At 47.2% G+C, this 15,142-nt stretch overlaps 1 protein-coding gene across 3 annotated transcripts in view; it reads left to right on the top strand.

Annotated features, from left to right (window-relative positions):
• Nucleotides 1-15,142, top strand: part of FGR (FGR proto-oncogene, Src family tyrosine kinase) — a 665,433-nt gene that overhangs the window by 631,916 nt on the left and 18,375 nt on the right. For all 3 annotated transcript variants that reach the window (XM_042440836.1, XM_042440835.1, XM_042440834.1), the window contains exon 3: nt 11,390-11,539. In XM_042440836.1, coding sequence (XP_042296770.1) covers nt 11,390-11,539 — 150 coding nt within the window. The remainder of the gene's footprint in view (nt 1-11,389; nt 11,540-15,142) is intronic.

The raw sequence follows: 15,142 nt of genomic DNA, 5'->3' as shown, positions 1-15,142 counted from the left end.
TCTACCTTGAATACATCCAAAAGCAGGTCTTTGGCTCTCCCTGTGAATCCAGACCTTACCCCCTCCCGTCCCAACATGACCTCCGTTTCTTTTCTACGCTATCCTGCAGCGGTAGGCAACCCATAAAGTGGCCTCCATATATTTTGGACTGCATATGCCACCACGAGTATGTCTCATGGTTGCAGGTGAAGAGGGGTTGTGGTCCAAAATACCTGGAGGGCACCATGTTCCCTACCCTTGTGCCTCCTTTTTCATTTCCCTTGCTTCTGTCTCTCCCCACCCCCTCCACCCTCCACCCAGGTGCTGCCCAGCAATGGGTTGTGTGCAATGCAAAAAGAAGAAGACAAATAAGAACCAGAATAATGGTGGTGACGGAACACCTAACCCACCCCCCAACTCCTGCTACAATCCTGATCTTACCCAGCAGAATGCCCCCAACAGTTTCACCCGCATCCCCGACTTCAACAACTTCCAGGGAACGCCTGGGCCATCTACTCCTGCCTTCATGGGGGGCTCTGGACTGTATCCCACCCCTACTCTGCACACGCATGGAACTGGGATCACAGGTCTGTCTCCTAAGCAAATCTGGAACTGGGCTGGATGAGGGTCTGGGTCTGAGGACACAACGGGTGTGTCTCTATTGCTTTCCTACTTTTTTTAATCAGCTGTTTGGGGATGGTGTTTAATGTGTCAGGCCATGCCTTCTGTTCTTTATGTCCTTAAATCAGCCTTTCCCAACCTAGGATTCTCTAGATGTACAATTACATCTGTGTACAAATGTTCTCATCTCACCAACCAACCAACGAACCGGAGATGTTAAGAGTCCAAAACAATTGGTAGACATACGGATGAGGAAGGCTGGCTCCAACCATTTTTGTCCAACTCCATGGCAGTAGCATGGCCTGTGTGGAAGTTATAAAACACAGTGCAATCATGGGTAACAGAGTTTCTCATAAGCTAGCATTGGTGACTTTTCACTGCCATTCTACTGATGCCTTGCAGGTGGAGGAGTGACACTTTTCGTTGCCTTGTATGATTATGAAGCCAGAACTGAGGACGATTTGACATTTGTGAAGGGAGAGAAATTTCACATAATCAACAATACGTGAGTCAAATGGCCTGAAGGCACATGATGTAGCAGTCGTGCTAAAGCTAAGCAAGCCTGAATTTGGTCATTTCTGAATGGGAGACACACAGACTTGGAAACCACTCTGTACAGTGCCTCCAGTTCCACTGTGGGCTGGGAGAAGCAGAGGGATAGAAATGAAACAAATAATTTTAAAGCTTCACTGTGGGCATGTTGGGAAAAGAATGTCCAGTTTTCTTTCACATTTCTGTGTAGCCACTTACTTGGGGTAATAATGGACTGAAATAACCAAATTGAAGCAATTAGTAATATGAGAACCACAAATGGTTCACCTTGTGGGGAAAAGTATTTCACATTAAATTTATTATCATACTTCTCTTTAACCACAGCAGCAGCAGCAGATAAAGCACCACCACAGATGCAATCATTATTATTACTTTACAGACTGCTGAATAGAATCCTAGAATCCTAGAGCTGGAAGAAACCCCAAGGGCTATCCAGTCCAGTCCCCTGCTATGTGAGAATAAACAGTAAAAGCACCCCTGTTAAATGGCCATCCAGCCTTTGGTTAAAAACCTCCAGTATGACATCCTTCAAATATTTCAAATATGGCTATCATGTCACCTCTCAGGCTAAACACACCCAGCTTCCTAAGACTCTCCTCATAGGGCATGGTTTCTCTAAGAAGTGTGCAGTACAGCATGCACATGCTATACGTGGGCTCACCATACGTGGACTTGAGGTCATGTGGATAGTGAGCCCTAATGTGATGAATGGGGCATGGGCCCATGGCCCATGCCACACCACACTCTGGAGCAGCACGCTCCATTCAAATTAATGGGGCTTGATCATTCATGGAATTTATCTTATATTTGGGGGGGGGGGCGAGGTGCACTGCATACACCAATATAAAACAGTTTCAAAAGAATATTTAAAAATGATATATAATTATAATGGCCAGAATCCTGTTGGATGAATCAAATACCAGTGTGGCATAGTGATTTGAGTCTTCGACTACAACCTGGAAACCAGGGTTCAGTCCCTGCTTCCACATGAAACCCACTGGGTGACCTTGGGCAGGTCATATGCTCTCAGCCTCAGGGAACGGAAAACCTCCTCTGAACAAATATTGTCGGAAAACCCCCATGATTGGTTCACCTAAGGGTCGTCATATGTTGGAAATGACTTGAAGCCACACGTCAAACCAGGCTAGTACAGGAATCCATTGCTAAAGCCCCCATGAAAGGTAATCTTCTAATCTCTGTGAGAGGTCTCCAATAAAGGAGAGTACCCCACCTTTCATTTCTGGGCTGTTCTCTCGTTGGTAGTTTAGTTTAGTAGACCTGTCAGTGCCTGACTTGTTTCTCTAAATTTGAATGTGCCCCAACTAGTTTAAAGAAATTGCCCTCTTCCACTAAACATTACTTCTTCCTGGTTTTCCCGCTATCTCACTCCATCCGACCCGTAACTGAGTGCTTTAGAATAATCTCCGGACTACCTCATAGCAGGCATGTGTAGGGGTAAAGTCAGGAAAGCTAAAGCAGGCAGAATGAACTAGAGAGGTTAGAACAACAAAAGGGCTTTTTTGGATACGTACAGCAAAAGGAAGAAGAAGGAACGGTAGGGCCACTGCGTGGAGAGAAGATGGCAAAGCTAACAGGAGACAGAGAAAGAGAGCAGACGCAGAATTACTCAACACCTTCTTGCCTCAGTCTTCTCAGAAAAGGAAAAGGGTGTCAATCGAGGATAATGGAGCAGGGACCGAATAGGGGAATTTCAGTACCGAATAAGTAAAGAGATAGTGAGGAATACCTTTTTAATCTAATGAATTTAAGTCTCCAGGAAAGATGAACACATCCAAGGGTATTAAAAGAGCTGGCAAATGTAATATCGGAGCCATTGGCATAATCTTGAGAACTCCTGGAGAACAGGAGAAAATCCCCGCAGACTGGAGGAGGGCAAACGGTTGTCCCATCTTCAAAAAGGGGGAAAAAAGAGGATCCCAACAATTATCGTCCAGTTCGTCCGACATCAATACAAGAAAGATTCTAGAGCAGATCATATTAACAGGAGTCTGTGAACATCTAGAAAAACAATTCCATAATCAAAAAAGTCAACGGCTTTCAGAAGAAAAGAAGTCATGCCAGACAAATCTGATCTCTTTCTTTGATAAAATTACTAGCTTGGTAGATGAAGGGAATGCTGTGGATTAGTATATCTTGATTTCAGTAGGCCCTTGACAAGGTTTCCCACGACATTCTTGCAAACAAGTTGAAAATGTGGGCTAGACAAGTAACTGTTACCTGGATTTGTAACTGGACCGGCCGAATGCAAGGGTGCTCAGAACAATGGCACTTTTCATCCTGGAAAGAAGTGACCAGTGGGGTCCCACGGGGCTCTGTCCTGGGCCCAGTGTTATTCCAACACTTTCATCAATGACTTGGATGACAGAATTGGTGGTATACTTGTCAAATTTACAGATGACACCAAATTAGAAGGAGTAGCTAATTACCCCAGAGGACAGGATCAAGTTCCAATGACCTGAACAGACAGAACAGCTGGCCAAAGCTAACAAAATGAAATTCAACACAGAGAATGTAAGCACTACCCTTAGGGTGGAAAAATAAATGCACAGTATAGGATGGGGACACCTGGCTGAATGAAACTACATTGTGAAAGGGTCTTGGGTCCAAGTAGACCACAAGTTGAACATGAGTCAACAATGCGATGCGGCAGCTAAAAAGGCCAATGCAATTTTAGGCTGCATCAATAAAAGTATATTGTCTAGATCAAGAGAATAATAATAGTGCCACGTATTCTGCTTTGGTCAGGCCCCACTGGAACTTGTGTCCAGTTCTGGGCACCACAATTCAAAAGGACCTTGAGAAACTGGAGCATGTCCAAAGGAGGACGACTAAAATGGTGAGTCTGGAAGCCATTCCCTATGAGGAACGACTTAGGGAGCTGACTTAGCCTGGAGAAAAGACGATTAAGAGGTGATATGGTAGCCCTGTTTAAATACTGTATTTGAAGGGGTGTCACATCGAGGAGGGAACAAGCTTGTTTTTCTGCTGCTCCAGAGAACGGACCCGGACCATGGATCCAAGCTGCAGGAAAAGGATTCCACCTCAACATTAGGAGGAACTTCCTGACAGTAAGGGCGCAACAAACTCCCTCGGAGTGTGGTGGAGTCTCCTTCTTGGAGGTCTTAACGAGGAGGCTGGATGCCATCTGTTGGGATGCTTGTATGATTCCTGCAGCAGGGGGTTGGACTAGATGGCCCTTGTGGTCTCTTCCAACTCTACGATTCTATGATTCTACGATTCTATGATTCTAAATGACCTCTCTCCACATTGCCCCTGCTGTCAAAAACCTTCCAACAATCTTCTAACCCCACACTTTTCACCTCATCTACAGAATGCTGTTTCTTGTTTGTTTCTTGGACATGTACAGTAGCATTCTAGATTCACTAATTTTGCAAGAGGATACGTGGCACTCCAAACAGTGTCCTTCACCGGACAATCTCCTTAAGTCAAACTCTTTGAGCCTGTCACATGAAAAATAAAGCCAAAACAAATGGAGGTGTATCGGCTTTCTTTGTGCCTCTCCGCATGTTGTCATAGTACTTCCGTTTTTCCCGGGAGAGAGTGTGAGAGTTGTAAATGCCTGCCTTTGTCAAAACAGTTTTTGCAGCATGGGAAAAGGCACCTTTTATGACCCTGGGGAAGAAAATGGACAGTGCTATATAGGTGGGAGAGGCAGGAGAAAGTCGCTTTCTCCCCACTGCACTTTGGGTTTTTTTCTTATTGATAAGGCTGTTTGTCACGGGCAGATGTTTCTGGACACTGACTCCCATTCTCCCTCACCTTGCAGAGGTTGGTGGGGAGGGCCACAGTTTCTCCCTTATTGTAGCCCCGTCAGTAAGCTCAGTAGCTCTCCCGGGTCTCTCAATAGAGGTGTTTACCTCTTGTTGGCACAGAGTACTGATCTCTCTAATTGGAGAGCCAGAGATTGAATCTAGGACCTTTCCCCAGAAAGTCCTGGCTCTGCCACTGACTTGTGCCCCTTATCCCCAGCTAAACTACCTAATGGGCTCTTACATTCTTTTTTTCCTCTCCCTCTTATTTCTTCAGAGAGGGTGATGGTGGGAGGCAAGTCTCTGAGCCCGGGAGCAAGGGCTACATTCCTAGCATTATGTCGCACCTGTGGACCCATTCAGGCAAAGAAAGAGTAAGTATTGGAGCAGTGTGGCGATGGAGGCAAACATGTGTTCCGGGATCCAGTTGGGTTTTGCAAAGATTCTTCACCCTATAGCAGAAGACTGACATGGAGGAAGGTTCTACCTCCATGCAACAAGCATTTTGGAAGCCCACGAGTCAGATGACCTTGTGGTTAGGAGAAGGAGGAACCTTTTCCCTTCCTTCCTCAACCTTCATGTGGTGTGTGTTGTTTTTTTTTAAAAATGTGCATCGGAATGTTTTAGCAGCCTTTTTCAAGTGCATCCAGCACTGTATTCTTGCTCCAACTTACAGCAGTTCTTGTGGGGTTGTGGGCAGTGGAATCTTCAATAATCTTTCCTCTTGAACGGGAGAACTTTAGCCTGGGACTTTCTGCATGCAGGCTGGGGGTTCTGGAAGCAGTAGTTGAAAGAAGTAACTTTCCAAGCGTGACTCCTCCTGATGTAAAAATTTTCCCTAAAACTATTCACCAAATCATATTTGTTGTATTTAGACAAAACACACCTTCTCTCTGCCTCCTTCTTTGCTTGTTTTACCCACGGATTGCTGTGGAGGGCCTTCTCTTTCTCTCTTTCTCGTCCTCTCCGCCCACCCAAACATCACTTCTGCATCTCTTTTTCCAGGTGGTACTTTGGAAAAAATTGGTCGCGAAGGATGCTGAGAGGCAGCTTCTGTGCCAGGCAACCCCACGGGGGACTTTTCTATCCGTGAGAGTGAGACTACCAAAGGGTAAACACTGCGCCCAATACTTACTCACTCTCATAGACTCATAGAATCAGACAGTTGGAAGAGACCGCAGGGCCATCCAGTCCAACCCCATTCTGCCATGCAGGAAATCCAAATCAAATCAAGCATCCCCGACCAGATGGCCATCAGCCTCTGCTTTAAAGACCTCCAAGGAAGGAGACTCCACTGCATCGAGGGAGTTTGTTCCGCTGTCGAACAGCCCTTACTGTCAGGAAGTTCCTCCTATGTTGAGGTGGAATCTCTTTTTCTGGAGCTTGAATCCCTTGTTCCGGGTCCTGTTCTCCAGAGCAGCAGAAAACAACGCTTGCTTCCTCCTCAATATGGACATCCCTTCAAATATTTCTCAGGGCTCTCATATCACCTCTAACCTTCTTTTTCTCCAGGCTTAAAATACCCAGCTCCCTAAGTCGTTCTCATAGGGCATGGCTCCAGACCTTTCACCATTTTAGTCGTCCTCCTTTGGAGACGCTCAGTTTCTCAATGTCCTTTTTGAATTGTGGTGCCCAGGAACTGGACACCGTATTCCAGGTGAGGCCTGACCAAAGCAGAATACAGTGGCACTATTACTTCCCTTGATCTAGACACTATTACTTCTATTGATAAAGTCTAAATTGCATTGGCCTTGTTAGCTGCCGCATCACACTGTTGACTCAGGTTCAACTTGTGATCTACTTGGAGTCCCAGTCCCTTTCACATGTGGTCTCGTTCAGCCAGGTGTTGCCCATCGTATATCTGTTGTTTCATCCCCCCCCTCCAAGTGCAGTACCTTACATTTCTCTGTGTTGAATTCATTTTGTTAGCTTTGGCCCAGCTTTCAAGTCTATTCAGGTCATTTTGGATCTTGATCCTGTCCTCGGGGTATTAGCTACTCCTCCTATTTGGTTGTCATCTGCAAATTTGATAAGTGTGCCCCCCATTCTGTCATCCAAGTCTTTGATTAGATGTTGAATAAGACTGGGCCCAGGACAGAGCCCCATGGGACCCCACTGGTCACTTCTCTCCAGGATGAAAAGGAGCCATTGTTGAACACCCTTTGGGTTCAGCGGTCAACCAGTTACAATCCATGTTACAGTTACTTTGTCTAGCCCCACATTTTACAAGCTTGTTTCAGAATGTCATGGGAAACCTTGTCAAAGGCCTTACTGAAATCAAGATGTACTTATCCACAACATTCCCTTCATCTACCTGCATCCCTATCACCAGTGCAGGAGCCAGCCAGCATATACTTGCAAAGGCAACACCTGTTTGATGCTTGGCACCATCTCTGTCCTTTCCTGGGCATGTCCAGCATGGAGTCAGTCCTCTGCTGATGCACGGGGTCACCTAACTCAGTGATGGGAACTGTGCAGCCCTCCAAATGTTGTTAGACTGTGACTTCTAACTATGAAATTGAAAGGGCCACTGACAAATGCAACAGAGTCTAGCAGTAAATCTGTATTCTGTTCCTGCATTATACACATTAAGTGGGTTCCTGTGATTGATAAGGGGAGGCTTTTGCCCCCGGTACTGGCATGCTTTCCAGCAATCTTGTTGCTTGTTCAGCTGTCTCTAAGCAATAGATGCCCCTGTGCACGAGTCTTTGGTTTTGAACAGCCATGCTAAAAGCTGGACAGAGACCACATGGGGACACAATGCTAGCTAAAGCCCCACTTATACTTTATCACCTGGGGGGTGCTTGTAGTTGAAGTCAGCCAAAACCATTGCTGGTCACTTAGGGCTCCAGTGTGTGTTAAGAGGTGTGAGAGTTGGCCTGCGACTTGGGAAACCCAGTTTAGAGGCTTGAAAAGCTTACAAAACCCATGGGTGAACATGGGGCTGTCACTTCAGAATAACATACCTTATAGGGTTGTTGTGATGATACAGTAGGAAGAGACCTTGATGCCACTTTTTGCTGACTGGAGGCAAGAAGAAGATCGGATCAATTATAAGATATGGAACAGAAAGGAAAGTCTGGATCTATTTCCAGAACAGCTGCTGGTGTTGTTTTTGTGTCTTCAGCCCCCAGCACTTTCAGATCAAGTTCAGAACAGTCCCTGCCCTGAGCTTAAAAACTGAGAAAGAAACAGCACACACAAGAAAAAGGGATTTGTCTTTGGACGTTATCACACCGGGCCAAATGGGAAGTTAACGTGGGGGCAATGCAGGGCCATCCAGGGTTCAGGGCTGTTCTCCACACGAGGCAGAGAGCCAATCTGCAGGGATCGGGATGAATGGGAGGCCAATGAGGAGGAAGTAAAAAATCGCAACACTACCGGAGTTAAGAGTACTTTTGCTTGCGAAGTGACTCCTCACGTAAGCCTGCCATGTGGAATGCAAGCCTCCAAGACTTCGTTTCCCAGGGTGCCTTTTCTTGCCAAGAGAGAATTTAAAGGGACAGACCCACACTTCCCTGGCTTTCCTCCTCTTTGCTGCTTTCTCCTGGGAGAAGGCAAGAGAAAGCCTTTGGAAGTAATGGAGACATGCCCTGGAAAAGGAGACATGGAATTAAGCAGGCTTATGGCCCCAGCTCCCCCTTTCTCTCTCTTGTGTGTCTGTGTCTGGTTTGGAGCTTGCAAAGGAAGGAGAGAGCATATGGAAGTCCTTGGACAGGAAGGAGAAATGGAGGACATGTCCTGGAAAAGGAGGGCATCTGGGAGGCTCACCCTCCCTGGAACCAGGAAAGTTTATTGGCCCTCTCCTCTGAGATAGATAGAAGATAGATAGATAGATAGATAGATGACTGAGAGAGAGATGACAGAGAGAGACAGATGACAGAGATAGATAGGTACGGTAGGTGGATGGATGGATAGATAGATAGGTGAGTGGGTGGGTGGGTGAGTGGATGGATGGATAGATGGCAGAGAGAGAGAGATGACAGAGAGAGACAGATGACAGAGATAGAAAGGTACAGTGGGTGGGTGTATGGATAGATAGATGGGTGGATGGATAGACAGACAGACAGACTGACAGACAGAAAGATGGATGACAGATAGATAGAGAGATAGATATGGATGGATGGATGGATGGATGACAGACAGGGACCCTGCTTGGTCATGAGACCCACTGCGTGACCTTGAGAAAGTCACACTCTCTCAGCCTCAGAGGAAATAGGACTCATATGACTCTTGTGTGTATGTGTGTTTCTTTGTGGTTTGATGGAGTTTGTCTGCCTTCCACAGACACAGTTTTTGTGGATTTGGGGCAAAGAGGCTTCCCTCCCTGGTTTCCCCTCCCTCCCTGCAGCATGTGGGGAGGGCAGTTGTGGAAGTGACAGTTTGGAGCATGCTCAGAACAGATATTTCTAAGCAAGCAATGGGGATTTGTCCTCACCCATCTGATAGCCAAATTCGAATCTAACCCTAAATACTGTGCCTTTAAACCCTTATTGTGCTCTTGCGTGCGATAACCATTAGCAAATGGGCTTCCTTTTCTGGAGTGACTGCACTGTAACCATTTTTGGGATGACAGCACATAGGTCACTGTGCGATAAAGTCCTTAGCTTTTGTTGTACACTGCCATCTGCTGGCATATTATATAATATATCTCAGTTTCTCTGTCTAGAAATGAGATTTGAATTAGCAGAGGAGATAGAGGGCATGTCTACATAGGCCAAATAACATGGGTCTCAATTCCCAGCTCGGCCATGAAACCCAGTGGGTGACCTTAGGCAAGTCACATGCTCTCAGCCTCAGGGGAAAGCAATGGCAAACCTCCTCTAAACAAATCTTGCCAAGAAAACTCATGATAGGTTTGCCATAAGTCGGAAATGACTTGAAGGCAAACACCAACAACAAGGTTTTCACAGTGTGCTGTCCAAATGAGTTATGGAACAACTATGGCATGAATTCAGGCCTTTTCATTGCCTCGCGGCGTTAATACAGAGAAAAAAGTGGAGATCTACTCTGGTTTTGCATGAAGCAGTTCCTAGGCACACCAGCTCAGAATCCTACAAATCAACTCTGAATCTTCAAACTCTCAAACAGTCTCAGAGCTCATTGGCATCATGTCAGTGTGAAGCCCTACATCTGTTGCAGCAGGAGGTTGCTGGTGAGGGTCCCCCCCCCCCCAGATAATGCAACATTTAGGTGCTTAGGGAACATTACTTCAAATACTACAAATTTGGTGCCAAAATAAAAGAGCTATGCATTGTTTTCATTGTCCTTCTTAATTGCTTTTTTATTATTAAAAATAATATCAAGTATGCTGTGTTGCATGTTTTAAATTGTTTTTCATGTTATGGATACTTCAGTTTCATTTTAATTTTGATGTTTTGTTTGTTTTAACTATGGAAACCCCTGAAAATGGTGGTCTGCAGGTGCCTGTTTTAACTCCAGAGGGATACTTCAGCCACCAAACCATGCAATGTCTCTCCGGAGTAAAAAGAACCTAGCTTAGGTCACGAGTGTACCACTGACGCACCCGTGATGTAAGCAATGCGCAGCGATGTGCGGATGCTGCATGTCTCTTGCATAAAGGTGGCGGCCCCCGTATGGATGGGAGGCCGCAATTAGGCCGCCGCCCGCACATAGTAGGGCTCGGAACCATGCGGTTGGAGCGTGGTCTAGAGCCCTAATATCGTCACCATGACACCGCTTCCTGGCAGTGTGTACCGGGCCTATATTGTGTTTTAATAGTAAACCAGCTTGAGTCCTGGTTTGGGGGGGGGGGGGGGGGAGCAATATATAAACAAAACAAGAAACAACAATAAAAGGCCTAAATACCCTGAAGGCACCCATTCTTGTTTGATTTTGGAAGCTAAGAAGGGTGGTTAATACTTGGATGGAGGACTGTCAAAGAGTACCAGGTCCTGTAGGCTATATTTCAGAGGAAGGCAATGGCAAAGCAGCTTTGAGTATTTGTTGCCTAAGAAGTTTATTACACTGGGGCTGATTTTGACATTAAAGAGAGATTAAAGCACATTTAAATCATCCTGCAAATGAAGTGGAAATGGCAAGTAATTGCACAAATGATTATCACACGCAAGTGCACAAATAAAGTGATATTAGAAATACATTGTCGCTGAAATCACGAAAGTAAGAAGACGCGCATTAATGCTTATTTGTGACTACATACTTTAATGGTGGGTTTTGTGCGATGTCATGTGAAGTCATTACACATAATTACGTGATTTTTCCAGGATATTCATGGGGAAAACCCCCGATCTCCTTCATGTGATAAACTCCTAAGACAACCCTAGGAAATTCATGGGGTTTCCCTAAGTCAACAGATTACTTGAAGGTACATAAACACAACAACAACAACAACGACAACATAAAATATGTGAATGTTCTGCCCATCTATACTGACTCACCTCCATTCTCTGATCTCTTCCGACTAGGTGCCTACTCACTATCAATTCGGGATTGGGATGAAGTGAAGGGTGACCATGTCAAGCATTATAAGATCCGGAAGCTGGACAACGGAGGTTATTATATCACCACACGGGCCCAGTTTGAGACTGTGCAGCAACTGGTCCAGCATTATATAGGTAAAATGAAGGACTCACGTGGTTGAGAACGAGACCTCAGGAGAGTGGCAACCAAAGTTAGAATCTGGCCCTCAAGGTTTTTGGGGTTGTCAACAATGTTTCTGGTTATATGAATTTTTTTGGGGGGGGAGGTATTTTACGGAAAGGGGTGATTGTACCTGCCTTACATGTAGAAGGTTCCAGGTTCAAGTTCAGGCATTTCCAAGTAAAGCTGCAAAAGGTTCTGTGTCTGTAATGGCAGAGAGCTGCTACCAGTAAGGGATAAACTAGATTTTATGTTAATGATGTATGTTTTGTGAAGATTAAAAGGGTGGAGGCATGCATGTACTTCAACATGTAGCACTTGGGGAGGATTAAGCCATGCTGCTGATTAAAAAATGCTTCCATCTCATGTAACAATTAAGATTAGGAAACAAGTATTAGTAAATTAGGAACAAATGAAGTAGGAAAATTAGTATTTTTTTAAGGTTAATTGCTGTGTGTTTGTGTGCATGTGCAGGCAGAGAGATTCAGCAATATCCTTGCTGCAGTGGGACTTGTAACCCTCTTTTTCCTGTGCATGGTATTTAATTAGAAACCAAGGCTTGGAAAAAATTAATTGGTTACCTTTCTGTGCTTTGCACCTTCACTTTGGCAAGTGGGTGTGCCATTTTCAGGCAGCCCAAAACTTGGTCCAGCCTTGCAAGAATTAACAGTCTACAGAAAAATTAGCAGTATTTATTTTTCTTCTTCGTGGTCTCTGCGAATCATACAAATGGGTTTCACTGCGCCTGCGCAGTGCTGTTCGGAAACTTCTGGAATCACTGGGCAAAGTTTACTTTTCAACATATAGAAACTTTTTGGCGGTAACTCCACCCACCCGTTATAAGGCCCCTGCCTTCCCGCTCTTTCCCCAGTTCCTTTTTTCCGCCGCGCTAGCTGCTTCAGGGAACTTCGCTCTTGCTTGTTTAAGTGGATCACTGGCTATTTGACTTCGGACCGTCTTGACCACTCTCACTGACCGCCTCCCCCACTGTACCTTGACCACGGACTACTCTTGACTTCGGCTTCGGTTTCCCCTGTGTCGCTCCGTCACGATTGTGAGACTCCGGAAATACTCTGACCAAAGATCCACAACAAACTTCAGATGATACAGAAAATTTATTGACAGAACTGGAACAAAGTATTCTTGCCACGTCTTTGCCAAAACTGAGGGCCCCAGATGAAATCAGAACCTTAAGATTCCCTCCAACCCCTCCCCTTGAGTTGGTTCCCAGCTTTTCTTTCTTTGATGTAGAATCCCTTTCTTTGATCTGTAGGAAGTAAGGAAGGGGGGTTTTGACCATTTGGTTCCTGGCTCTTCTATCAGGCAGAGATCTAAGGCTGTATGCCGAGTTGGGCTCAGATTCCCAATAACCCCTCATAAATTACCTGCTGCCATGCCCTACGTGACCATCCGGCTTGTTCCCCATGGGACATTTCCCCACTCTTCCCAACGTTGCTATCTGTCTATCTATATCTATCTAGCTACCTATCTACCTCTCTGTCTGTCTCTCTCTCTCTCTCTCTCTCTATCTATCTATCTATCTATCTGTCTTCCTATCTATTTATCTATCCAACTATCTATCTGTCTGTCTGTCTGTCTGTCTGTCTGTCTGTCTGTCTGTCGGTCGGTCTGTCTGTCGGTCTATCTATCCATCTCTCTATCTACCTATCTATCCCTCTATCTATCTATCTATCTGGCAGAAGACACCCTGAATACCTAACTGAAGGTGGATTCTGACAACGATGTCGCCTCCTTTCAAGAAGTGTGATGTCTGTTGAGGCAAGCTCCCGGTACAAGACCCCCATTCTTCATGCCTTCTCTGCCTCGGCGGCGACCACAACATAAAATCCTGCTCGCTCTGCATGTCCATGATGTCGCAGGAGCGAACGAACCGGGAGTCCCGTTTAACCTCGGCGATTGCCCAGGGTAAGGTCCATGGGGAGAGTTCCCGCCCGGCTTCGGCTCCTTCCCTTCCGGCTGCCATTTCTCTCCCAAGACCGCGAGAAAGCCCCACAAGTGCTGCTTCTGCCCCTCCGGCGTTGGTGACCCCTGCTAAGGTAGACCGCGGCTCCCACAAGCCCAGTACCACCGTTAAGTCGGCTCATGTGGTCAGCGGCCCAGATAGGTCCAGTACCACCACCAAGCCCTCAAAGAGCCCCTGCAAACTATCGGGGACCGAGGGCTCGACGGCTTCGGCTTCGACTGCTGGCTCCACCTCCAAGGTCGGGACCGACCTGGGGGATCTCCGTTACATCCCATAAGCCTAAGCACACTAAGAAGGCTAATGGAGGGGACCACAGCACTTCAACGGCCACCGCATCCAGCCCTTCTACCTCCGCTCCGGACCGTGCCACCCCATCATCGGGGTCCTCTCGGGTGAGGGAGCTTCAGGAGAACCCCTTTTTCCCTCCGGAGGCACCCAGACCCGCCAAGAAGGTCAAGCTGACGGAGCCCGCCTCCTCTGAGCTGGCCAAGAAGAAGTCGCGCAAGGAGTCCTCTAAGTCCTCGGAAGGGCGCAAGGAACCGAAGGGTACTGAACTCCGTACTCCTGAGCGTTCGGTCCCAGTACCAGCCCTGCAGACTCTGACACCAATACTGCAGGTTCCGACTCAAGACTCCTCTCTCCAGGGTGGCCACGTACATTCCGCCCCAACACTTTCCGGGCTCACCACCGTCCAGTTTGCAGATTCGGACGATGAGAGATCCATTCCACCCCGGCGTTCCCCGAGCCTGGCTCCGCCCCGGCATTTCCCGAGTCCGGCCCCATGCCCAGTGGCCGTTCCATCTGGAGACGTCTGCCGAGATGACCTTGACGTCTTTTATGACTCGGAGGTGGACCGTTATTATATGGCGGTCCCACGAGAGACAGCACTGCGCAAGTTTGACGAGAAGCGCCGTCACCAGGCCCCGAGGGATAAGGCTGCGACTGGTGTCTCCAAGCCTCCCACCTCATCGAGAGCCAAGTCGTCAGCATCCAGGTTGGAGCCCAGACTACGTTCCCCGGTACCCTCCCGGGACCGTCCCGTGCTGGAGGATTTGATAATCCACTCAGATACCGAGTCGGATCTTGTCCCGGTACCGTCCCCAGCCTCACCGGCCTCAGCCTCTGATGACGACCTGTCACCGCAGGATTCCCCGCATGACTTGTACCACCCAGAGCCGGCGTCACCTACCGACGACTGCCGTTCCTTCAGCGAGCATGTCATTAAAATGTCCAGGGCCCTGGATATCGAACTGGCATATCCTGAAGAGGCGGCCCGGGACCCAGTGGAACAGAGGGTTCACGGCCGGGTTCCAACACCACCCTCCATCCCTCTTCTTCCGTCTTTGGAGACCATCATTAAGAGGTCGTGGGACACCCCTGCAGCTTTGGTCGGCACCTCACGGAAGATAGAATCTCTCTACCTTGTCTCTCCGGCTTCCTGTCCATGGCTGTCGACCCACCCGAGACAGAACTCGGCCATTGTGGAGGGCTCACAACTCGCCTCCACGCACAAGCAGGCCACCTCTCCAGTAGACCGAGAGGCCCGCAAGATTGATGGGCTGGTGAAGAAGGCTTACTCAGCGTCTTGCCTGGC

Source organism: Sceloporus undulatus, chromosome 9, assembly GCF_019175285.1.
Source record: "Sceloporus undulatus isolate JIND9_A2432 ecotype Alabama chromosome 9, SceUnd_v1.1, whole genome shotgun sequence".
In the NCBI taxonomy this organism is placed as follows: domain Eukaryota; kingdom Metazoa; phylum Chordata; class Lepidosauria; order Squamata; family Phrynosomatidae; genus Sceloporus; species Sceloporus undulatus.
This window is presented reverse-complemented; position numbering and strand designations above follow the sequence as displayed.